Source organism: Hirundo rustica, chromosome 12 (assembly GCF_015227805.2).
Source record: "Hirundo rustica isolate bHirRus1 chromosome 12, bHirRus1.pri.v3, whole genome shotgun sequence".
NCBI classification, from domain to species: Eukaryota; Metazoa; Chordata; class Aves; order Passeriformes; family Hirundinidae; genus Hirundo; species Hirundo rustica.
In genome coordinates this window covers 2678653-2705240 of record NC_053461.1, presented here as the reverse complement: position 1 = coordinate 2705240, position 26588 = coordinate 2678653, and the positions used below count along the sequence as shown (strand labels likewise).

The window sequence follows — 26588 nt, the reverse complement described above, 5'->3', positions numbered from 1 at the left end:
AAAAATCTCCAAGGAATGCATGAGGAAAAATTTTGAAGAATGTGGTCTTGCAGGAAAAATTTGAAACAGCTTGGTTTATTTAGTTCAGGACAAAGAAGAATGAACGGAGCCTAATAATGATGTGAAGTACTTAGCAGTTAAAAAAAAAAAGAAAAAAAAAAAAAAGAACAGACAGTAATTGATTGTTTTCAATATCTGCCAGATTTAGATTAAGACTGAGATGCTTAATTTTCTCTGGACATGAAAGTAACTGCAGATGCAGGAATGAGCTTTAATATTTAGGTTGCAATTATTACAAAGTAGATAAGAGCAAGGGTTACATGACTCCTGCCATAGAGCTCATTACTCAGTCGAGGCTGTAACTGGAACAGCTACAGAGATTCATTTCGAAATCCATCTGTTGGAAGGAGAGTGCGGATCTCCACGTGCCACGACACAGCTTCCCCTTGCCCTCACTGCAGATTGTTCCACGGCCATTTTCCTCAATACCATAAACATTGCTGATTTCTGCACTGGCTGCCGGGGCAGGCCTTTATCCCTGTCACTGAGGACAGTTGGGGGACGGATGAGATGTCTGTCACAAATAGTCTAGAATGTATTTTATCCAGTCTTGGAAAAGGTGAATGGACCTCCTGATCTCTGTTGGTTGTCTTAAAATAATTTCTAAGAACCATTAAAATAACTACCTCCACACACTCAAAATATTCTCGGAATTCTAAACTTATGATATTCAAATGGATTTGGCTCTGATTTCCTCTGATGGTGAAACAGCTCTGCAGAGAGTAAGGAAGCACCCTTGAGTGAATCCAGCTGAATGCTCCCTCTGAGAGGGAGGACGTGTAAACATGCAACTACATTATCCTCCTGCTGAAGGGCTGCACTGTGATGGGAGCTGCCTCTGCAGTCATGGCATTTGCAAAATGGAGTATTTGCGTGAGGATCTGTGGATCAGTGGCTTCAGAAAAGTCTGTAGCAAACCTGTAAGCCTGCAGGATATCAGGCAGTGTCTTCAGGTGTGCTCTGCTTACAGAACCCCCTTTTGGGGCTTGTATCGAAAGCACAGTAGCGTTTCCTCTCTTCAGCATTTTCTCAGCTCTCTTCTTTCTCCCCTGCTAAGTAATTTAAAAATCATATGCAATAGTTAACAAAATGCTTCCTATTTACTGAGTTAGGAAATGGATGTTATGTTTCATTGCTGCTTCCTGGGGCACACTGGAAAGTTGAAAACACATTTTTGGAAATGCTTTTAGCACATTTATGTTATCAGTGGCAGCGCATAGAGTGGCTGGTTTGAAAATTGCTCGTGAATTGTATACAGCTTGAGTTAAATAGTAATTTGTACTCTCTAAGATAGTTGAATTTGTACTGAGTTAGATGGCTGTTTTCTGTTTTTCTTTGCAGAACATCACTCCTGTCAGCCGCTGACTGTAGGTGCACCGTAGATCATGTCTTGGTTTAATACTGCATCGAGAGTTAGTAAGGGATGCTGAAATACTTTAAACTCGCTACGTCAAGATTTAGTGATCTCAAACACTCAGCCCTAAATTGCAGGTTTGGAACATACACACACACAAAATAAATAAACTTCTGTTGTTCTATATAAAGTCTTAGCGGATATTCCGGACGATATATCGATATATATACTTACATTTTTAAAAAGTATGAAAAAGGGGAAAAAAAAAAAAATAACCCCAGTAATTTCAATTAAAGCAATGCTATTGAGATCCTAGGCGTTTCAACTGCAGTGAGGGCTTTATTGTCAAGAAGCCAAAAAGACAGAAGCAGCTCAAGCCGAGGAGCTCTCTAACAGCTCTTTTTCCTTGGGAGTCCCGTGCTGCCGGACCGGGGCCAAACGGGCTTTGTGGCACTTGGCCGTAATCGCGGCGTAAGCGCAGCCATAAACAGCAGCTGCCAGCATCATCAGGCACACGATGCCGCACACCACGCCGGTGATGACGACGGTGGCGATGGCGTGGCGCAGGCTGGCGGGCCTGGGCTTGGGCTTGGGCTCGCAGCTGGCACGGCCGCCGTCGCCGAGCTCGCCGTGGTGGCCGTGCTTGGGCGAGCCGCGGTGCTCGAAGCCGTGGTGGTGGCTCCCGGCCGGGTGCGCGTGGGCTGTCCTCAGAGGACAAGCCCCAAAGAGCTCGTAGGGAACTTTGAGGAGGTCCTTCCCCTTCCGGATCCCTGGCGCTGAGCAGATAATGCCATCGCTTATTCCTCCTGGAGATAAAAAGCAGCGGTCTCAATAGCTGACAGTTTCTGAATCACCTTAACGTAAAATTAACGTAAACCGGGAGTGGGTTTATTATCAGTTTCTGCTTCATAGTTTTAAAGATTTGTAATGTATTTTAAAGGCTTTTGTTCAATTAGGTCAGTGGTGAGATTGTTACACTTCAAAACTCACATAAGAGAGCGTTTTCAAGAAGCGGTTCATCAGGAATTAGGTTAGCTGTGTTTTTACGGATGTAAGTGTAAAAAGAACTATGGTGGTAGAGAAATAAGAACTGTCATAGCTAAACAAAGAGGTATTGTTAATGGCAAATTCAGTTTGTTCAACTTCTGGCCACTGCTAATTTTTATGGCAAGAAATGGAAACAACGTATTTGTAGAATATTTCCCACTTTTTTGAAATATCCATGAAATCATCATTATTCTGACATCTCAGGTTAGCTTTAAAAGGGCAAAGAGAGAAAGTTCAGTAAGTTGTATGTACCCATGAGTGGTTTTTTGAAGCAAGGCTTGTGAAAAGAACGCGTACACAGGTATAAAGGAGTTGAGTTTAATCAATCTATTACTCTGCTCAGATGCTAAATTTCATGATTGTTCAGAGCCAGCTTCCCAAGGGAGGTTTTTAGTACAATGGGGAGGGAAGTAGGAATCCACAGTCTTGCTAAATCATGTGGTTGTTCCTGAGTTTATAGAGGAAAATACACCAAACATCGATAGTCCTCAGGTACCTAGTTAGAGCACAGGGCTTTAGGGGTGTGGTGTGTAAAGGATTCCACAAGGCCAAAAACAATGCTGACATATTTTAAAAATTAACTAATCAACAGATTTTTCTTTCTCCTCTCCTCTCTGTCCAGAATAATTCACCTTTCAGCTAAAATCAGGCATAGGAATTTTCATCCTGAAAAGACTTGGAAAAAGTAGTGAATACAGATGGAGCCAAACTGAAATCTGGAGACTACTCCACAAATAATGGTGATATTCCAGGACAGATTTGAGCATAGCAGGTCTCTTGGTCTTTACTGGTGAAGCCCATAGCATGGTTCCAGACATCTTCAATGTGTTAGATTGAATATGGATATAGATAAAACCTCCAAATCCTTTAACTCTTATCATTTCATGGTTTTAAGTAACTAATTATGTGTGCTTGGAATAGAACCCTGGTGTTCCTCCTGAACAGAAGTATTCTCTGTAATTTCCTGTGAATGTGCATGAAATATCAATTTAGCTGAATTGAGATGGATTCAGCTAAAAATACTCAAATATTTTGGACTTACATTGCTTTGTTATGACATGCAAGAAATATCTGCAGGGCCACCGTGAAGTTTCATCACGTGTGTCGTATAAGTAGTGGGAAACATTAATGTGTACCGTTACTAATTTTTCTTCATGTGATTCACACAAGTAGTTTTAGGGAAATGCAAACACAGAAGAGAACATAACCCTTGGGCTTCCTTTAAAGCTTGTTGCTAAAATTAATTTGTAAGTTCCATGTTACTTCATTTAATTAATCGGTACAGTGTTCAGAAAGATGGAAGGACATCACTAGGAAATTCTAGACAACATTGGTTTTTGAAATAAATGATAATATTTATGCTTCTGGCAGAGTAATTAAGATAATCTGATATGTTTATCTTGGATCATTTCATTCCTCTGCACAGAGAAGTCAACCCCTGATGAATTTCCAGCATAATAGACTAAAGCCCTGTGATAAAGTAATATTTTACCTATTCAAGACATTAAGATTTTATTGCTGAGAGGAGTTTAGCCTTTTGTCTTTTCTAAAAGGTGGCTCATAGTAGTGAGTTTACTTCATCTGAAGACCTCTCCAGTCGTAATTGTGTCCCTGCATGGCCAGGATAATTTTCCAGCTGGCCTGCAGAGTTCTGATCCCTGCAAAAGGCAGTCCATCAGTCCCAGGCCACGTGGGCCACCTCCACATCCCCTGTGCTACAGCAGACTCCACATCACTTTGGTACAGAGACAGGTAATCAGTAGTTTGGTCACATGCAAGCATCAAAGCCTGATTTAGAAAAAAGAAATTTACCCCGCTGATCTGAATTCTCAGTCTGAGCATACCCCCTGGGAGAAAGAAATTAATTTCTTTTCATACTTAATTCCTTTAGAATTAAATAATGTTATATTTTTCACAGCATAACTCATGAATATATTTAAAAGCAGTTGTGACCAAAATACTGACTCTATTATTTATAATCTTCACTTTTCCCTACGTGATGCCATGACAAATTTCTGTCAGGAAATTGCTAATGAATTGAGTTCCTCTTCTGGTTAACAACAAAATAGGAAGTGATACTACATATTCATAAAATATTAAAGAACTACTAAGTCATAATTGAGATAATAACTAGAATCCTGGGTTCTCTAAAGTTTGCCCAGGACTGATATCTGTCTTGATGCTTGCCATCATGCAACAGGTAAAAAGATTTAGAACAGTAGGTTGGTTTCCAGCAAAAAATATATTGCTAGGATTAAAACAAGTGTATGTGAACAAGTATTGCTTGTTTTGTAATTAAAAATGTCTATATCTGAATTCACACACTAGAGAATACACTGTACCTGCTGTATGGTGTGTGCATCCTTGCTTCTTCTCTGGGCACAAATATGAAGTCCCTCTCTGATTCTAGTTTGCCACTTGTGTTTATAAAAGCACTTACATTCTGATCTCTGCATAAGAATATAATTAATGTATTTATTTGAGGAAGTGACCTACAGTGTGGGGTAAATTTTTAAGCAATAGAAATTAAGATCAGTTAGATGCTGGTTAAATGTTCTCATGTACGCTAAATGTGACGAGAAAAAGTCCTTACCTCTGTATAGAAAACTCTCCAGCCACAGTTTGAGGCCAAAGATATTACAATTGCATTGCCAGGGATTATCTTTGAAGAGAACCACTTTCAGGTTTGGAAGTGACTCCAGCAGAATTCTTTCCATTTTCTGCAGTTTGTTATGCTTCACAGAGAGCAATGTTATATTCCCTGTGCTGTTTCCAAATGTCTCGGGCAAGCGAATAATGCTGTTGGATGATAAGTCCAGTTCTTTTAGGTGTGGGAGGAAACTGAAAGTCTTGTTTTCTATATAATGAATCAAATTTCTGGTTAGGTTTAAAACCTGTAGATACCTTAGTTTTTGGAAAGCGCCAGGTGCCACGCTTGAGAGGGTATTATTAGACAAGTCTAAGATTTTGAGTAACGGCGTTGCAGTGAATGCATTTTGGTTGATTCTCCAGATACGGTTGTTCTGCAGCTGTAGTATCTGAGTTTCAGGAGGTAAACGGGCAGGAATTTCGGTGAACCCTCTGTTCTTGCAGTCTGCAGTCTTTGAGGCTGTGTGGCAGAGGCATTTGTCAGGGCAGCCGTGTGCTCTGTGTGCCAACAAGATGATGACACTACAAACCAAAAGCCAGTTACCTGTATCACAAGTGAAAGGAGATTTAAAAATAGTTTAAATTTTTTGTCTTTAGGCCATAAACGCACCCAGAAGGTGTGCAGTTCCACAATAAACAATCATGTAGATATCACAGGGTCTGTTTCCTTTATAATACATAAGTAAATTACAGATAGTGTTGATGTACTTCTATAGTGCAGAATGAAGATAATGTCACCATGATCTGAAAATGAAGCACTTCCCATGCTTTTTTAAGTACAAATGGTTTTCAATAGGATTTGCCATCAACAGAGCAGGGATGTTTAAAGGGAATGTGACAGTTTCTAAAACTATTAAATTGAAATGTCCCTCCTTCTGTGGTAGTAGCAATTTTAAGACATCTTGTGTCAGAAGAATTAAAAGCAAAACTTTTCTTTTTCATCGGTTTTACTAATACTACTACCTGGAAGAATTGAGTCAATGTACCATTAAAAGAATGACAAGCTTCAAAGACATAACTATAAAAACTATTAGCAGTACTTCTTCAGCAATCCAGATTCTGTAAGTTTCTCCTTTAAAATATCTGTTTATTCTTTTTGCTTTCATTCCCTTCTCTGAATGCCAGCATTACTTCCCTATGGACACAGGTTTCTACACAGCTACCAGACATTTGCCAATAAGCTTCTGAAAATATAAATTAGTTGACCGGAGTACTTAGTAATATTTAGTATTTAAAATTATCTACTGCTTCTTGATGTTCAGGTGGTTTAAACTGAAAAAAACCCCCAAAGTTTTTACCTTTTATGTCTTGCTAATGATCTTAACTTTGAAAACAAGGTACTTGCAGCTATGCTTGTATGCATATAATAAAACATTAAAAAACTCAGTATTGAATAATTACATTTTCTTTGACTAAAGAAAGTCAGAATAATGAATCTTTTTCTAACACTGTTTCTGAGATGCTTCAAATAATCTTTACTATTTACTGTTTCAAAGTGCAAAACATTTTAGCTGCTACTTGAAACCTTTCGAAAATAAAGTAATTGCTATTTATTCATTTACAGAGATCAAATGGGAATTACTAACAGGGAATACCATTTTGATGGAATAATGTAAGATCATAGTAAGAAATATGATAAATACATAAATGAAAGTTGTATTTTGAGACTACAGTTTAAGGCACAAATTAATCATTACATTTCAATCAGAAATGAAATATTTCTATTAAAAATATGCATAATCTTCTGCAATACTGATTTCTGCATCATAAAAGTCACTTGAAAGAAGCCAGCATTCCTGCATGCAAGGTGAGCAATATTTTTAGTTCATTACATTGTTCTGCAACAGTTGGCTTCAGAAACACAGCTTCCAACGCAGAGGTAAAATAAACTCTTGCTTGGCAGGGAAATGTTTTGCAAACAGAAAAATTGCATTATTACTCCGAATGCTTCAGTGTCTCACCTTTCATTCCGCTCTGCTTGCTCTTCCCCTGGTGGAAGATTCAGTCCAGATTTCTGATGTGGAACAGTAACAGCCACTGTTCTGATTCCCACTTCGAGCTCATCCAGTTTCCTTTCTTGTGGTTTTTTAGGTGTAGCTGTGACTTGTGTAGAAGGGCAACAATTTCTTTTCAGTTACTCTATCAGCCCTTGTTTTTTTTTTTTTTTTTTTTTTTTTTTCTTAATCACAATCTTCTCCCCCCTTTTTGACTTTCAGAGACTTATTCTGCATCTTAATCAGACAACAAGCCATGTAAACAGTGTCTGTCCAACTCCGACTGGACAGCTGTAACGTACAAATAACAACCTGATAACCTCACCTCTTCAATTTGCTTAATCTTCATCAAAAGCAAAGTACAAAAGATAAAGCTGCCTTTTTTTATATATCCAGTAGGGTTTCTGAGTTCTGGTGGATTGTTAGCCAGGCTGTGTCAATTTTTGCAAGATCTGAACGTGGATTTTGATTATCCTGGGCTGTGACTGGAGGCAGTGGAGTGTATAATATCTCTACAAATAGTCCTGTGAGTTGATGACATGGTTTTGACAGTGCCCTTGTTTGCTCTTTTAAGCTTATTCATCTGACATCCATTAGTTGTGCTGACAGGATTTTACTGCTTGGGAATACAGGAGCAGTGGATCCTTCTGTAAAAATGGCACACATCCTAGTACAGTCACCATGAATATGGAACAAAGTAATTCTATTTTCAAAGGTATTGGAAAGACATAGCAGGTGACACTGAAATTGTAATGTGACTTGTTTCTTTGTTATTTCTTCAGTAGAACTCATACTGTGCCATCTACACCAATAAAAGGATTAATGACCTGTGACTGTGAAGGAACTCAAAGGTGTTGAAAGGAATGAGAGATCTGGTATATAATTGAGTCTTTCCAGGCTATATGATCACTCCATCTATCAGCTATGTCCTGTGGAGAGGGAAACTGTGCAATCAAAATATATCAGACCTATAATACAGCTTTCTTGGGTACAAACTATGCTTTTAGGTGCTTTTAAAAAGATCACATAAAGTTCACTTTCCAGGTCAAAATTTATATGATGTAGGCAATATTCTAGAAGGAGTGCTAGAAAAATCAGATCATAAGGACCAAACTGCTGTTGAAAGCAGCATCTTTACCAGAAGTTATCCAGGGTCCTGTCAAGTTGAGACTTTGATATTTCCAGTAACAGATTCTGTCATTTTTCTGGGCAACCTTCTCCAATGTGTTGCTGTCCTCAGAATCAATATTTCTTTCTTTCCGGTTAGAGTTTTCCTTGGAGTAGCTTGTGTCCCTCCCCTCTTGTCCTGTCACTATGAATCCTTGTGAAGAGGGTAGCCCTATCTTTTCCATAGGTACCTTTTGGTTTCCAGAGGTCTGTGCTGAGCTCCCTGCCTCACAGGGCAGAGCTGTGCCTGCCAGTATCGTGTGCTTTGCTCAGTTGTTTCTGACACCAGTCAAGATACCCAAAGGAACGGTGGATACATGGGAACGGTGAAGGAGAATGTGGGAAAATAGTCATTCTGCAAAGTAAACATGATTGTTCATCTTGAGGATCCCAGGATTAGTGCTGTGAACGGCAGACCTTACCATCCTTGACATTCTTGATGGATGCACGGTGTCCTGGTACGGGGTGAGGCCTGGGGTTTAGTGTGGAGGAACACTGAAGATGTAGATAACCTCGCAGCACAGTCGTGCTCGTTAACCCCAGCTTTGCAAAGGAAAGAGGAGAGAAGCTTAAAGATCAGCTGTACTGTGCTTGAGATTAATGCCAGGTTAACGCAAAAAGCTTTTTTAACTTTTGCAGCCTGATACATTTATTTGCTGTTTCTATGACCCATCCTAAAAAATGCCCGTGAATCATTTTAATGAAAACACAATTCAATGAAAAAAGGTCAGTCATAAAATAGCATCTTCCTTGGAAGTTGTAGCCTTGTTGGCTATGGATGCTCTTACAAAGAATAAAGGTAGGTCAGGCACTTTTTTCTTGAGATGACATCCCACTCTCCTTGCATTAACTCATCCGTTGTGTCAGTGGCAGCTCTTTTCATGACTTTTGATTCGGTAATAGCTATTATATTATTGAGTTTTTGTATGATAAGATGCTTTTAAATTCTCTTTGGTATCTATAATTTTATTTGGCTTAGGAATTTAAAGGGTTTCTTTTTTAAGTTATTTTTCCATCTTAACCAATATTTGCTGACCAGATGGGTATATGAGTTCCCACTGCAGTTCATTTCATGTAACAGTGGGCTTAAAAAATGCCTCTTAACTGCCTCTCCTATTTTAGGTACATCTTTGCAACTATAATTGTATTATTTTTAGTATGCACCATATTACAGAGACGTTCACAGGACAAGGTCACAGAAAGTTAAACGCTGTGGGAGGTTCAGTTCCAGCAGTAATGCAGAGGTGGTTTTATTTACTCAGAATCATGGTATAAGAAGTTATTACACTTTAAAAAAATCTTCATCTGGGTTCAGATTTGGAAACATATGATTAAATCTGTCAATTTGCTTTTCATGTAGATGTGGCCATTTTTTCCTTATATTGAGAACTCTGAATAAACATGTTTTGTAAACAGAAGTTTCCCCAACCTATAATCCATGTCCTGTTCCCATTTATTAGGAATAATACTTTGGTTGTGACAGAGAAGTCTGATGTGGTGAAAATTATAGTCGTGTCACAGGTAGAGATTTGCCAGAAGCAGGATAACCATGAAACCTACTCTACTTCTGGTCTTTTGAACCACCAGCAGGATTCTTTTCAGTTGTCTGATGTGGTGCAGCAACTGTTATTGCAGCCTCTTAAATTAGCCTGTGCCTTGTTGTAGCAAGGTATGTTTCCTATTGCAAAGAGCAAGAAAGCCCCATGAACTAATATCTGATCCCTGTTGGCTGAGAGGGGCCAGCTCTGTCTTTGCTTTGCCAGCAAACTCTTTGTTGCAGCAATTACTGCCATCTGCTTTAAAGGAGCTCTATGTGTAAGAATCATCTCTTTTACAGAAGATCATTATGTTAATTAAACTCTAGCAGAAAGGAAACAATTTAAATATTTCGAATATTTAAAAGCTACAGGATTTGGATTCCGCTGCATTGTATATCGAGTCCAGGCAGACATGATTATATAGAAAAATGTTCCCAAGACCACAGCAGACAATTCCTGTACATACTCTTTATTAGATTTATTTTCCTTATACTTTGAGTGGGAAGGAATTAAAACTGAGATACTTTCAGGGAAATGGCATGTGCTTTCTCTTTACTGATGTGTGTCTCCAGACTGGTAAAACAGCTAAGCTCTTGCGCAAGACCCTGAATGAGTTTGGATAAATGCAAACCCCTCTTCCTTTTGGTTCTGGACAAAGAAAATAATTGTATTTATTGGTGAAACAGTCTATGCCTTTATTGTTAAAATTCTTCCCCTTTAACTGTCACTTTCAAAACTACAGTAGGGCATGATGGAGAAAGGTTGTGCCCTTCCCCATGAGTCAGAACGGTGTGCAAAGGTGCCAGGGCAAAAGAGGCCTGGGAGTCTCTCATGCTTTTCCTTCTACAAGGGCATTCCTTGTGCTCTGAGAGATCAGGACTCTCTCAAATTTTTCCTGGCAGGGTACTAGGTTTTCAAAGGTTGACAAAGCTTAGAGGAGGGCCCTGGATCCTATTTCTGCTTGCTTTTCAAAACAGAACTATAAGCCAATGGCTCAAACTCAATCTGGCTCAAGGAAAATATGTACCTTAAAAACCTGGCCATATTTTCCAGAGAGGTGGGCTTATGGATTTCTTCAGACATCCTTTGCTTAAACAAGATAAGAGGGGAGGAATATCAGCTAGAATTTAATAATATACAATGCTGGTTATGACACAGCATGAGACAACATGATTTCTTTGTGTCTGAGTTGTTATGAATTATTTGATGGTGTCCCTTTCAGGTGGGAAGTAACCTTGTGCAGTTCTAGAAACAAGAAACCAGGCAGAGAGTTGTGATTTTGTACAGGGGAAGAGCCCAGTTTTTCCTTTCCGGTGGCTTATTTTGCTTTACTTAGATACATCTGGTATCTGCATACTTTTTTTATGCAGCGAGCAATTAATCTCTGAAATGCATTGTTGGAAATTATCCTTGGGCCAGAAGATTAATAGGATTCATATATAATCTGGAGCCATAGTTACCTCATGGGGAAAAAAAAAAAAAAAATTTAGAAGGGATATAAACTTTCACTCTTAAGGGCTTTAATCAACCACTAATGACACAACTTATGGAGAAAAACCTTTCCCTGTGGGCAGGTTTTTTCTTTTCCATAATTATTATTTATGGGAATTTTTACACCTTCCTCTGACACCTCTAGGAGAGGCCAGAGTATGAGATGTAATAGTGGACGAGATGAACTGGAACGTGCTGTGTTCCAGGTGGAGATCTGCAGTGGGGGAAGAGGTGGCTGGGCAGCCTGGCAGTGGCAGGAAGCTGCTGCCTGGGGAGGTGTGAGCTGCTGTGTCCCGGGCACCACAGAACAGCTGGGCTGAGCATCCTCTCTGTCCAGGTCAGAACTCTGCTTTTTCTCACATTGCTGTTCTGATCTGGACTGGAAAATCCTTTCAATATTCATATCCAGGTTTTTGTCACTGGGTCTGTTCATAAACTATAAACAAATGTTTGGGTCAGTCCTTTGTCTACAGTCCCCTCCCCTCCTTTCCTTTTCCTGTTTTCCATTTCCCTTTTCCTTTTCCCTTTTCCTTTTCCCTTTTCCTTTTCCCTTTTCCTTTTCCCTTTCCCTTTACCCTTTTCCCTTTCCCTTTTCCCTTTTCCCTTTCCCTTTTCCATTTCCCTTTCCCCTTTCCCCTTTTCCCTTTTCCCTTTTCCCTTTCCCCTTTTCCCTTTCCCTTTCCCTTCCCTTTTCTCTGAAGACTTTTAACTCACTAGGTAGTGCAGTCAGCTATTTGTTGTGGTATTTTAACTCTTAATATAACGCTCTTAGGAGTTAGTGTGGCTTGTGCTCTTTCCCCACAACAAAATGAGAAGAAATAGATGAAGGTGAGAAGGGATTAGCTGGAGAATGCTGAAACACTGGCTTGAACAGTGTGCTTTGGTAGGTAGAAAAATTAGCAGGATGGATGCAAGGCCTTCAGAGGAGGAGAAGCACAGGGAATAAAGATGCTGGGCCTCTCTACCTTAATTGCAAGTTAGATGAAGTTGCAGCAAGGGGCAGATTAAGTGTCAGCAGAGTATTTGTTCCATCACAAATAGCAGCAGGGGGTGCAGATTCAATTTTCAATCATTTCCTGACTAATGTCAACCACCTGTTATACATGCTGGGCATCCATAGATAGAACATATCTCCAGTAAGAGTAAATTAATGAACTCGCTGTGCCATTATTGCAAATAGGAAAAAAAAAAAAAAAAAAAAAATGCTTGACATCAAGCTAAGAGAAATGAAAAAAATAAAACTGGAGAGAAAAAGCACATGCAAAAATAAGCCCAGGTTTACACTTTGTTTCATCTTGACATTTTAGATGCTTTTTGTCCTCTCTTAAACATGTTAAAACTGAGATCACTTGCTACTTTTCTAGATAGCTTATTCTTCATCATTTTTTTTTTCCCCTAAAGTTTTACTTAGTGAATTTGTTTCCTTTTTATATTTGATGAGAATTTCTGTTCATGGTCACAGCTCACCCTGGACTCAAACTTAAGACCAGGATATAAATCTCCTGTGCATTCTGAGTGGTTGATTTACTAGGGGAGCTCTTGTAAGAATTGGAAGGAATTTTTTTGAACAACATCTGTAAAAGGGTTTCGAAATGTTCACAGTGTATGAAGAAATATTTTTAAGTGCAGTAAATGTTTCTTACACTGCTGCTCACCAATTGTGCTACACAGTAGAACTTGTACTTCATTGATTCCTTCTGATTTTAAGGCAAAATGTAGTATTTGAGTACAAGCGACTGTAAAATGTTGGGAACTTCTATGTTTGCGGCCTCAAAAAGACTCTTTGCCCTAGTAGTCACTTCAACACAGAAACTTACAGAAGCAGGGATCACATTTGCTGCAGTAAAAAGTTGTATAGTTAAAGCTCAAATTCTTGCAGCACTGTGGAACTAATCACAGGAGGCTTTTTTGGGCTTTTTTTTTTTTTTTTTTTTTTTTCATTAATTTAACAAGGTACTAAATAACCTGACATTAAAATGATGCAGCTGATAACTGTTAAATACATAATTTTGGTGGATTTCATCATCAGTAGAAATGTAAGTATTCTGTTTGATCAGGACTGATGTGCTCAGTAGCTTTGGATTCGAGCTGGGGTGGAACATTTCCATTGGATGATGTTTTGCTGTGAGGCAAAAGGTAACAGTAACTCCTGAAAGGATCTTAATTGCCTTGGAGCAGGTGAAGTGTGAGGGACCAACTCCTTTAAAACGTCCATGCTGCCAGGCTGTGCCCTCTGCCATGCTGCTGTTAGCAGCTGGGCAGCATCTCTGTAATGAGCAGAGCTGTGGGCAACATCTCTGTAACCAGCAGAGCTGTGGGCAGCATCTCTGTAATGAGCAGAGCTGTGGGCAGAGTCTCTGTAACCAGCAGAGCTGTGGGCAGGGTCCATCTCTGTGACTAGCAGAGCTGTGGGCAGGGTCCATCTCTGTAACCAGCAGAGCTGTGGGCAGGATCCATCTCTGTAACCAGCAGAGCTGTGGGCAGGATCCATCTCTGTAACCAGCAGAGCTGTGGGCAGGATCCATCTCTGTAACCAGCAGAGCTGTGGGCAGCATCTCTGTAATGAGCAGAGCTGTGGGCAGAGTCTCTGTAACCAGCAGAGCTGTGGGCAGGGTCCATCTCTGTGACTAGCAGAGCTGTGGGCAGGGTCCATCTCTGTAACCAGCAGAGCTGTGGGCAGGATCCATCTCTGTAACCAGCAGAGCTGTGGGCAGGATCCATCTCTGTAACCAGCAGAGCTGTGGGCAGGGTCTCTGTAACCAGCAGAGCTGTGGGCAGGATCCATCTCTGTAACCAGCAGAGCTGTGGGCAGGATCCATCTCTGTAACCAGCAGAGCTGTGGGCAGGGTCTCTGTAACCAGCAGAGCTGTGGGCAGGATCCATCTCTGTAACCAGCAGAGCTGTGGGCAGGATCCATCTCTGTAACCAGCAGAGCTGTGGGCAGGGTCTCTGTAACCAGCAGAGCTGTGGGCAGGATCCATCTCTGTGACCAGCAGAGCTGTGGGCAGGATCCATCTCTGTAACCAGCAGAGCTCTGGGCAACATCTCTGTAACCAGCAGAGCTCGGGGCAGGATCCATCTCTGTAACCAGCAGAGCTGTGGGCAGGATCCATCTCTGTAACCAGCAGAGCTCGGGGCAGGATCCATCTCTGCACCCAGCAGAGCTCGGGGCAGGATCCATCTCTGTAACCAGCAGAGCTGTGGGCAGGATCCATCTCTGCACCCAGCAGAGCTCGGGGCAGGATCCATCTCTGTGACCAGCAGAGCTGTGGGCAGGGTCCATCTCTGTAACCAGCAGAGCTGTGGGCAGGATCCATCTCTGTAACCAGCAGAGCTGTGGGCAGGGTCCATCTCTGTAACCAGCAGAGCTGTGGGCAGGATCCATCTCTGTAACCAGCAGAGCTGTGGGCAGGATCCATCTCTGTAACCAGCAGAGCTCAGGGCAGGGTCCATCTCTGTAACCAGCAGAGCTGTGGGCAGGATCCATCTCTGTAACCAGCAGAGCTCAGGGCAGGATCCATCTCTGTGACCAGCAGAGCTCGGGGCAGGATCCATCTCTGCACCCAGCAGAGCTGTGGGCAGGGTCCATCTCTGCACCCAGCAGAGCTGTGGGCAGGATCCATCTCTGTAGCCAGCAGAGCTCGGGGCAGGATCCACGCACACCACCCAGGATGTCCCTGCTGGTTGCTCACGGCACCATCTCACAAGCAGAGGAGGGATATTGGGAATTTTCCCATATGGCTTCAGTGAACAAGTGAGCCAGATGCCTGAACCTGTTGCCACTGTTCCTCGTTTCAATAGCAGATAAGTTTTACAAAGTAGTGCATAGTTTGCTGGATTTCCAGTTTCCTTGTTCACTCTGGCTTTGTCATCCCGATGGCTCGAGCTGCTGCAGCTGCAGACACCAACAGTCTTCTGACAACATCCTAGAGATCCCGTAGCACACTGTTATCCTTTCCTCACCATTTACTTTTAATCTGCCAGCAGGTTTTAAACACCAAGGGCGTTATTGTAAAACCTTTTTTCCTCCACAGAAGGTTTTAAATGAAGTTAGAGGGTAAGTCAGGTGTATGGAGGAACTTCTCATCCCTCATGTTTAGTTAGTTCTGCTGTTTTCAGACAGGATAAATCCCTGGGAAACTTAGCTAGTATACAGGATAATGATGCTTCTGTTTAGAATTTGTAAAATAGGCCACTGAGAGCACTTTTGTTTAAAAAAAAAAAAGAAAATACTCTTTCAGAGGGCATTTTATTAATGAGAATTACAATACTGGAAAGTCTGTTATGGATTAGTGAAGAACAGTAACAGTGTATCCAAATGGAACTGGTTGGATAATTAAATTCATTTAATAGGTACTGAAATTTAAACCTCTTGATCCCTCTGACGTAAACATAACTCTTAAAAGTCGTGGAACTTGATTCTAAAAGTGTAATGTGGGAGAGAAACACTGTGATGATGATTACAGATTTCAGATACCCTGGGAGGAAATGCATTCAGAAGTTAAACAACAGGCATTAAAAAAAAAAAAAAAAAAAAAAAGTGTAGCTATGAAATATTATAAAAAGAGGCTATAATACCCTGGTTATGTAGGTGTACAACTTATATGAGCAGTATATGACTGGGATAACCAAGGGACAAGTAAGGGATGCTAAAGGTTGAAATCATTAAGGAACATCATGTTTTCGCTATTCTTATGCTCTTTTTACCAGTTCTGTATTAACATGTCTGTTTTGGCTACACGTCCTTCTGTACATCAGTTTTGGTTTCCTGTTTCATGGTGAGAATCCCCAAAGATCTTCATTCGATGGTTTCTCCTCTCATTAACAGAATGTTTATTTTGCAATATTGATTGCAATTTCTTAAGTATGTCCAGTGTATATTTGTCTTTTCTTGATTTGGTGAAAAGGAATATTATTTTCTGGGTTTTAATACCTCTTTTGGGAGGATCATACCAAATGGCTGACAGGCTGTCTGCTAAGTAGGGAGGAAAATGTTTTAGGATTGGTATAAATTATGAAGTCCTGACAGTTGTAACACTGAGCTATGCCTCGTTTTTGTTTGTACTACCTAAAGTTATTGTTTAACTTTTAACTGTGGCTTCTGTTTCACTGTCCCCTAAGGTGCTGAAGGATGAACTTTCTCTCAAGCCCATGCATTACTCGAGAGGATAACAAATTTAAGACAACAGCTTAAATTTGCCTGTGAGAAAATAAATTTTAAAAAAAAGTACAGCATAAAAGTAGATTATTAATCCTAAAGTTCAGAAAGCGTTTAAATGTTGATGTCATCTTTTTGTCTTCCATATTTATATCTGACTTCTGCGTCACCTCTGGGTGACACTGAAGTATAGAGATAATACATATTATCATTTAATACAACGAATGCCTTTCATTCCAAAAGCACTTCTATTTTACTGTTCTTTAATCTCAAAAGTACCCAGCCTGAGTAGCTGAGCTTTCTCTGTCCATAAAGCTATAGCTGTCTTAAGCAAAAAGGGTGTGTTTTCATCTTTATTTGCTTTTGTTTCCTTCTGCAGTCTGTTATTTTAGAATATAATGGCAGGGCTGAGCTTGGTTACTCATATTTTGGCTGAGACTTTTTATCCTTTTCCTTTTTCAAAATGACAGTGTCCATTTCCTTTCCGTCTCTATGTTTCAGCAGAGTTAGAATAAATGAGTTCAGAGAACAGCACTGTTGACTTCTCCCTTCTCAAAGTGCTCTGGGGGAGAAGTGGGCTAACTTTTAGAAGGTGAAGTTATGCATCATGTGCCTACCCTAGTGAAATAATAATTTCCATACCTCGAGTTTTTGTGGTGTCATTAAGATCTTAAATGGTTTTCATTAGTAACTGCTACAAGCTTCTTTTCTATAAACCTGTTAGAAAGAAGAAAGAGCAGAGCGCTCTGTAATTTGTAGTTTGTGATGATTTGGAGGTGTGTTCAAACGTAGGCACTGAAGTGACCATTTGTATTTCAAGCAATTGTAGTACAGGCTTTTCCTTGGAAATTAAACTCTCTGCTTTTCTCTATGCCATCATCTGGTCATACTTTTACCTATTGTTGCTTTCTTAGCTTTGGAGTAAAGGCATACCTGTTTTAGAACTCCTGCAGACTTTGTTACGTCGAAAATGTGAAAAGGTTTTGAGAAAGAAGTGGGAGTTACCTAAGCTTGATTTTCTATAATGCTTTGTCTAAATGGAACTTGGGTGAAATTAATCATGTAGAACAACATTGCAGTTGCATCATAGGGCAGATTTAAACTAAAAAAGTAAAAAGCCCTGTTTATCTACAGTCCTCTTCATTGTACTGTCACAGCACTCTTGCTAAGGCATCTCTTTAAGTGTTCCAAATAAGGACTTTGGACCTGGTTCTTCTCCTAAAATCCTAGGGAAATGTATTGTCCTTATCACCCTTCCATCCACACAGGATTTGAACTGCAAATCTGAATACAGCACATCCTTTCTGGTGCTCTATGTAAGAATATTATGAAATGGTGAAAAAAAGACACCATTCAAAGTTTCAAAATGTTTTACACCTTTTTGGACAGATTGAGGGCACCTGTCAGACCTGGGTTTCTAGAGTCCTTGTTGGGCTGAACTTATGGGGAAAAAAAAAAAATCACTCTGAAGAAGAGAATCTGTTTTAATTCCTATTTACAGGGTATATTTAGACCAGGAACAGCCCTAAGCCTCCAGTGCTTCAGACCCTGGACCTATGTTGTCCTCCTGGGCAGATGTTCTCTGATGGAAGTGTCACAGAAGCCCAGATTCCGTGTGATAATTTCCTTATATGTGAATATTATAAAACATGAGCAGTGCTGTCATTTTGTAAAAGAGATTGTTTTGCACATAGAAGACCAATTACCACATTTTAAGCTATAGGAATGCCGATATTTCCTGGTTTTCAGGGATGGGCTGAACAATGGAGGGTTTCCCATGGTAGAAGATTTGCTGTAAATGTTTCTTCTGGTAATGCAATTAGGAAGTATTGGCTCCAGTTAATGTAACTTAAACAAAACCTGTTGTCCTCGGCAAACTTGTTAAACAGGCATAGCCTTGTCTGAAAGGAAAACAGGGACATGTAGTGTTTCCATGGAAACTCAGTTAAAATTCTGATTTCTGGATATGAGTGTAATCAGCGCTACAATCTAAACTCATTGAATTAAATGAGTATTTGTTGTGAAATCAACACAGTATAAAAGTATAAAACATGCAAGAGTCAGAGCCTTCCATCCCTGTAGATGTTTTCTGCCTGTACTTTAAAACAGAGTAAAGCAGGGAAACTTGTGTGAGACCCTTCTCTTTTTGCCTTCTGTGGCCACTTTAATGCAAAAATCTATATAAGAATATAAACTAAATCTGTTTAAATATACTTTATTGGAGTTTGTTATAATTTACTGCATCTCTAATGTGTGGTTTTGATTTCCTTTTATTTCAAATAAAAATAAGGAGGGCTTTTCCCTTAGCATAGAGCATATCAGCCTTGTTCTGTGAGAGGATGGAGAAGATCATGTTTGCTTCCATTATAGATGTGCTGAGATTTATTAACTCTGGAAATTACACCTCAGCATTCTTTTTGTAGAGCAGCGGAAAAAGAAAGAATTTATTGAATTTGCCTTAATTAGAAAATTAAATACATTTTATAAATGTGTTATAGCAGAACTTCCAGGATAACCTTTGTCATTTATAAATGTCTACATTTTCGAAAGTGGTATTTCAAAGTTATTTTGATGCCTAGGAATATGATAGATTCTTCAGAATTCCAGGCCAACATTTACTGATTGCAGTGTGAAATAAGTGCTTCTGGAAAGCCCATCAGGATCAGCCTGCTTTGGTATGGCTTTAAAAACCTGGCCTTTGCAAGATGCACTTTCCTTGTAAGTCAATAATAGCTTTGCCTCTGTACAACAGCACAGTCTCTGGAAAGTGCTGCCAAGAGTCCTTTTTTGAGCAGAGTTTTGAGGGGTTTTGTGTTCTCCAGAGCTCTGTTCTGGAAGGGGTTTTGTATTCTTATCCTTTGCTGGGCATCCCTTAACTCTCAGAGACTCCAGTGAGCACTTAGCAACGCTCAGCACCTTCCTGGCAAAAACCCCAGCTGAATTTGTGCCTATCAGGCAACTTATTAGAAAGAGAAGCGATTTTGTATGATAAATCCTTAGTTTAATGTATAATGGGACAGCTCCCTTTCAGAAACCTTCCTGATTTATTTCAAAGCAATTACATTAAAGAGGATTACATTTGGTGCCCATTATATTGATTCCCCTTAAAACTTACCAATTTATACTTCTAAAATATGCTTTGAGATGGCATTGATAGCTAAATCCTACTAATCATTGGTATATAAATTATAATAGACTGTTGAAGCAGTCATATAATGCTTGTTGAAGCATCTGGATAGCAGTTTATGTGAAGTAAGTATGGTGCCTTTGTACTTTTATTGTGAAACTCATGTCAGTGCTTATGCTATTTCCAGAAGTTAATAATTCACCCAGGGAAGTTCACTTATGGTATAACTTGGCACACACATCTTGGGCAATGCTGACATTTCATTAAAAAACTTTAGAAGTGTGTCAGTGCCTTTTAATTTTATCAGTCTCAACATTTTTAAAAGCCTTATTTTTTTTTTTTTTTTTTTTTTTTTTTTTTTTTTCTTGAAGTATCAATTAAAAATATTTATTAATTTTGTGTTTGGTCATAAGTTGGTCAATATATTGTTCTTTATATTTTGTGGCTTTAAAGAGGTGATTTCATTTTTTCTAATGAAGAAAATAAGCTGTTGGCTAATTTTCAGCAATATGAAAACACGTCTTAATACAGGAATAGTCAGCATATCAGCTGTAAGCAACGAGTTCTGCTGGAACCTATGTGGGCTCATGTAGCAATTCTGAAGATGTTGATTACTTATTTTTCCTGAAATCTTGTAAGACAAGTAAACAGAAAGCTCTCATTCCACCCCTGATTCCTTGACCTCTTGGATGGCATTAGCTCCTTTGCAGCTGATGGGCATGGACTTCTTCACATTAAATAAAGCAAAAGATAAATTTATTTCCCCAGTACAGGTCATTGCTGAGAGGTACAGTTAACATTTCTTGGCCATGACTCAAAATTGTGACAGTAAAGTATTCTTATGAAAAAATTTAAGTAAACGTGAAAATCCATAGTTTTAGAAACTGACTTTCCAGGGGCGTTTGTAATATACTGAACACACCTTGAAAGGTGGTGTTTCTTTTTATTTCAGACATAAAAAGTAGGAGAATATGAAAGAGAAGAAAATTTATATTTCAGTATACTGAAAAATCTCAGTATTATTAGTCTAAAATTGTTTTCTCTTCCTGACATGGTTTAAACCTGCAGTTCAGGAGATCTCAAGAATGCTAGTTTATAGCTCAAATGCTAACTCCTATTTTGCTGAACCAAGATGCAGCTGTGTTCTTTTCTACACGTATATTTAATAAAAAAGAAATTTTGACACAAAAATGAAAAAAGGAGGCAAACAAATCTGCTTTTGCAGATAATACTCTTCACGGAAAAGCTGAGCATCTGTATCTTTTGCTGTTACTGTTTTTTTAAAATCGGTCAGTAAAAGACGCAAATGAAAATCAAGTTGCAAATCCACCAGTTATTTTCTTTGTACTTGCAACTGCAGAATACCATGGTACTTCTCAATTTCAAGCACAAACATAAAAATATGTGCACTGAGTCTTTTGGACACATAATTTTTTTGTCCTCTTCTAAAACTATAGATTATCACCACATGGTTGAACAGCAAAAACATGGTTGAAGTAGTCATCTTAGAAAAATAAAAACATGAGAATTATTCTGGAACATTGCAGTAAACATTTGACTTATGAATCATCCAGCAGATATGGTGTTGAAAGGCTGGAGATTTTTATTCATTATGAGGTCCTTCTGATGTATTATTTGACTTCAAGTAACATGACTCACATTTTCGGTAATTCAAAGTAATTTGCTAATCACAGTATAGCACAAACAGTTTGTAGAGAGTATCACTGTTATTGTTATTATAACTCAATAAATAAGAGATCCAAGACTTCTTCCCAGATGATGTGGTTTGATGAAATGTCAGTGTTTGCTCATTCAGCGTCCCAAGCCTGGTTTGACTAATGACATTTCAGATATTCATAGACTTTGTACGGACACAAATCCCCCTGTGACAGCAGCAGAGGGGGAGTGGTGGGTGCTCAGCGTCTTCTGTAGGCAGGAAATGTTGGATTTGGTCAGATCCCTCCCCCTGCAAGGATTGGTACAGCAGAATCTGCATGTATTGAGCCCCAGGTCTGTGGTGGGGGGGTTGAACTGTCAGGAGACAAACTGGACAGAGGACTCACAAAGTTCCTTCGCAGTGGATGCCATAATGTTTGTCTTTAATGTCTTGTCCAAAGTGTTCTGTGTCTGGCAGTAGGACAACTTGTACCCATTCTGCTGTGAGAGGATTCCAGTTTGGGAGGGGTAAAGCACTTTGGACATTACAGTAGGATCTTTGCCCGTGTCTGAGATCAGCCTTCTCACAATGCTGGGAAATGTAGAAACAGATTTTATTTTGTTAACCTGCTTAGGTAGCCAGAATCAAGCCTGCAAATCAGACGTGATCGAGGCTTCAATGTGTTGTGTTTTAGTCACAAGTGGAAGCAGCAAGTCTTCTGTATCCTAAGGTCACAGGATATTCAGATAAATATCCTAATTTCTGGCTGGTTGTCTGGACTTTGAGCCTCTTAGGGTTCCTTGATTGCCAGCTTGAAACCACAGCCTTTGGCTGGGATGGAAAGGTAGTCTGGCTGCGCTGCTCTAAGCTAGGACCTCAGCTACGAGAAGTAAAGCTTTTTCTGAGAACTTGACAAGTCCTGGATCTTCCCTTAAGATTTATAAAAGTGCTTACAAATACATATTCCTATTTTTCATTTCAGTCAGGGGTTTGTACTCAAATAGCAAGAAAACCCTATAAAACTAAAAAATGGTTAGGGAGCTATAAAAATACTCTCACTGCTTCATTATTTTAGCATTACTCTGGTCAGATTTCAATCTTCACATGCTTCCTATCTGTTGGAATTCAGAAATATTTGTCAGAGCAGTGGCCATGCTAGGAGATGCTGGAAGAAAGTTGAAGGCTCTTAGGAATTCATAAAAGCTCTGCCACCAGCACAGTTTCCTCTGTGATGGTTCTTGCCTTGTTTCTGCAGGCTGCTGAAACTTCTTGAGGCTGCTGCTATTTTTGGTGGGGTTTTTTTGTTGTTGTTTTGTGGGGTTTTTGGGGTTTTTTTTTTTTTTTTTTTTGGTGGTTTTGTTTAGTTTTGGTTTGGTTTGGTTTTTTGGTTTTTTTGTTTGTTTGTTTGTTTGTTTCCTTTTTTTTTCTTTTGACGATGGAATGAGCCAGGTGTCAGTAGGTGTCAGGCATTTTCTAAAAGTCACAGGAAGGATCCTCCAGACACCAGACAGGGCTGAGCTGTGCCCTGCCTCACCCTTTTCAAACTGGGCCACCCAAGCCACTCCTTTCTGCTGTCACTGTACTCCTCGTTTTCCCCAGGAACAGGGCACCTGCCTTTCCAGCAAAGTGCACTTAGTGTAAATTTACATGCCCAGGGATTACCTTCCTCCAGACTTATGGGAGGTTTCTTTTAGGGTTTTTTGTTTTGTTTTTTTTTTTTTAAGTCACAGATTAATTCTCAAGTACCTCCCTCAAGCTTTGCTCCTGGTATGGAAAGTTCATCATGGGGTAAGTGAGCAGATTTCTGTGGGAGCCTTTGTCACAGCGTTGGCAGCACATCAGCTGCTGTCCTGTAAAGTTTGGGATGCAGGATGATTGTCTCGATAATTTTCAGATCCCCTCTGAAGACATCCTGAAAAGGCAATGGACTTCCAGTCACCAGTGTCTATATTTTTTTATGTTTACACTCAATCCGTATCCTTTCTGCGTTTCCTCCCGCTCCTGCTGCTCCTTCATTAGTCCTCCAGAAGGAGGATGTGTGTCAGGGAGTCAGAGGGAGTCTGGTTCGTGATGATGTTCACAGACCGCCCTCCACGGTTCGGTTTGTCAGGGCTTGGCTGCAAACCAAGCCCTGCAGCTTTCCCTGGAGCTTTGAGTTTGGATGAACTTTGGCCTCCCAGCCATCATCATCCTGCTCCCCTTTCAGCTTGGCCTCACGTCAGCTTCCCAGCATCTCCTCCCTTTCTGCCGGAGCGTGGCCTCCAGCAAACGCCATTTGCCTGCCCTCTCTCTTGGTAGTCTCCACGCACACAACCTCTTCCGCCACTCATTCAAAAATCTTCCGGGGGAAAGCAGCAGGCCTGAGGTCAGTGAGAAAAGAGGCACAACTTCATCTTTCCGCTGCCCGTTTAAGGAGGATTCGCTCATTGACGCTGTGCATCACAGTGTGATGTGTTTGGTTTGACTAGTGGCATTTCATATATTCATAGACCAGGCTCTGATGAAGGAAGGAGTCTTTGTGTTACTAAATCCCACGACATATTCAAACTGCCTCACATAAAAAAACCAATAATTAAATAAAACTTAAAAATATCTCTCTATTTCCAGTCACTCCACTTACTTGGTGACAAAAAGGTAAAGGTAAGATAACATAAATAATATCAGATTTTTTTTCCCCCGCCTATTGTTTAGAATCCAAAACTAGCTGATAGTTTGCACTTTGAGATATTTTGTATTTGACACTCTATCAGGCTCTCAGTAGCTCCAACTGAGATGAAAAAGGTAGGTGCACATTTATATGGATTTCAAAGGATTTAATAATAAAATATTTGTAAGGTATTAAAGTAATTTTAGAGTACTTAAATATGCAATAGACATATTGTGGAGTAAACAAGAAAGTTCCATATCAAGAAACAACAAAACAAGTTGTAAAAATGTTAGAAATTGTCCCTGATTTAAAATAATTAACCGTAAGAAAACCGCAACACAACAAAGCAACACATTGCAAAGGAGAGTTTCTGAAAAATAATGACATCTCATCCAAATGCATAACAGATACCTTATTTTTGCCGAGGCAGGAACCACGCTTTACCATAAGAAAAGCAGAAGAAAGTGTATAACTGCTGAATAATTTGGCCCATTCTTTGTCAATTTTGCTCTTTTATCACAGGCTACCCATAACAGTTCACCGTGAGGATGGCTGGGGGCACCACCCAGGACTGAGACTGCCTGATGCTTTCAAGAATAAGCTTGTATTTTCACTATATTAAAAAATAGCCAGGCTTAAACTGTTAGGCTGGTGGTCTTATTTTTGTTTGTTTTGATTTGTTTTGTTTTTTGAGGGATGTTTACATCAGAGTCAGTCATTCCAGATAATAAAAATAATAATTTTTTTCATGTTATAATATCCTGAAGATCTTCTCTTTGAAGAGAGGAACTGAAAATGAGCAGGGGTGAGAAGAGGAAAGTATAGATAAAAGGGGAAACATCACTGAGAAGGAAACTGAATGAAGTTTGGAAAGGTGAGACTTCATTTTATTGTGCAAGTAAACTGAACCTGGGTTCAGAAGCAGTCTGGGAAGTGCCCAGTTCACAAGTATTTGTTCACATTTTTATATATCCTGAATATGATTTAGGAATGACTGCCACTGAGAGTACAGCTCTGTTGGGTGATACTGAAACATAACCGTGTTACTAATTACATAATTATATTATTTTCTATAGTAATGCCTCAATAACTATATTGTAGAGAGTTCCTGTTGGAATACCTTTAACTTGTTAGCTAAGACTTCCTGCAATTGAGGGGAGAAAAATATCTAGATTTTATTTTTAACTATTCTACATAAAACACTCATGGCTTTGGTGATGGGAGTCTTCTCAGCACAATCAGTATTGGTTGTTCCTGGCAGTTGATGGTGTTTATTTCTCAGGATTGTGCACTGGGGTGTAGAATCAGCGTCTCCTTTGCCTGAGCTAAGTGCTGAAGATGGATTTCAAACGGAAACAGATTTAGAGTATAAACAGAAGTGAAATGAACTTTTTAAAGATTATTTAAGTGTGTCTGGAATATTTCACATGCAGTTATTACATATTTTAAAAGATGATAGTCAGAGTTAATACCAGTAGGGAGAAAGAGGAGCATCTTAATGAGTCTAAGCTCAATACACAAAGGTGATACAGATTGAAAAATAATCCCGCTACAAGTCTGTGTCCAACATTTCTTATTCTGAAGCCAAGTTAAACCTCATTTAAGATAATTTCTTCAGAAATAGGAGGCTAAAAAATGTCCTGAAGAATTTAGCCAACTTTTATGTATGAGAGAGAGTCTAAATCTCTACTGTATTCTGTGGGAAAAGGAATGGAGACCTTAAGATATTTTTGTAACCTTGCTGATCTAGTGCTTATATACAGTGTTATAGGGAATGGGTATTTCAGAGAGTGGAAATCCCTTTAGCTTTTCCTACTTTTTCCTATAATCGTGCATTTAGAATCCATTTGTCAGGTCTGTAGGTAGACTCAGCTCCTCTCTTGCCTGAAATAAATCAGTCTAATCTATTTCCCTCTCTTATTTTAAGTAGGAAATTATTCTTTTTACTTAGAACCTAAGAAGGATTCTAATTCTTTGCACAGAAGTAATTTGTCAAGGAAGGATTTCCTTATCTTCCTGTCTATTTGCTTAACCGTGGAGATTGAAGTGAACACGAGGAATCCTGATCTGTTCTGAGTGGTTTTTTGTTTTCCTTCATGTTTGCCTTGATACTAAGCAGCCCTGAGCCGTGTAGCATTTGAGCCCTTCCCACTACTTCCATCCTGAAAGCAACCCACTGAGAGAGCAAAATATTACCTTCAGCCATGGAATCAATGCACAAGGAAATTAGTTATTAAACAATAATTATCACTGAGCCGAGAATTCAGCTCTGTCATTCTCAGCCATCTGTTACTCCATAGGGTCTGCACTACAGAAACAGCAGCCACTTTATCAAACAGAGAGAAATCATCTCAGGGAGTTAATAACTGTTTTCCACAGGCAGAATTAAAGGTTTTTATTTGCATCACCTAAGTAAATTTGCTGATGTGATGAAAACAAAAAATTTGATTTGCAATATTCATTTGAAATGATACATTTTGTGTGTTGCATAACACAAAATACCCCTCTACTAGCTCCCATCAGTTGTTCTGCCTGCCCTCAGCTCCAGCCAACCCTCCTCTGTGGCATTAGAGAAAAGGCAACAGTGAACACAAAACTCATTTTCTTCCTGGCTGCACAATTATTTTTTTCCCTTTGGGCCATTTTGGTTGAACCAAAACTGCCGATGTGGAAGGATACTTTATGCTGCGAAGTGTATG

General features: G+C 39.6%; 2 protein-coding genes across 3 annotated transcripts in view; one reads left to right on the top strand and one right to left on the bottom strand.

Annotated features, from left to right (window-relative positions):
- Positions 1–26588, top strand: part of CACNA2D3 (calcium voltage-gated channel auxiliary subunit alpha2delta 3) — a 396842-nt gene that overhangs the window by 324708 nt on the left and 45546 nt on the right. The gene's annotated exons all lie outside the window — the stretch shown is intronic.
- Positions 1787–8456, bottom strand: LRTM1 (leucine rich repeats and transmembrane domains 1). The gene is made up of 4 exons (XM_040075991.1): positions 8243–8456; positions 7072–7213; positions 5055–5632; positions 1787–2220 (listed from the first exon to the last, which is right to left on the bottom strand). Exons 1-4 carry the CDS (start codon positions 8454–8456, stop codon positions 1787–1789), a joined length of 1368 nt encoding a protein of 455 aa, XP_039931925.1.

Coding starts and splice junctions, on each gene's coding strand:
- LRTM1 (XM_040075991.1), bottom strand. CDS start 8,456: ATGGAAAAGATAGGGCTACCCTCTTCACAAGGATTCATAGTGACAGGA. Junction 7,214..8,242: donor AGGACCCTGGATAACTTCTG/GTAAAGATGCTG, acceptor CTTCTACACAAG/TCACAGCTACACCTAAAAAA. Junction 5,633..7,071: donor CAAGCAGAGCGGAATGAAAG/GTGAGACACTGA, acceptor TTTGGTTTGTAG/TGTCATCATCTTGTTGGCAC.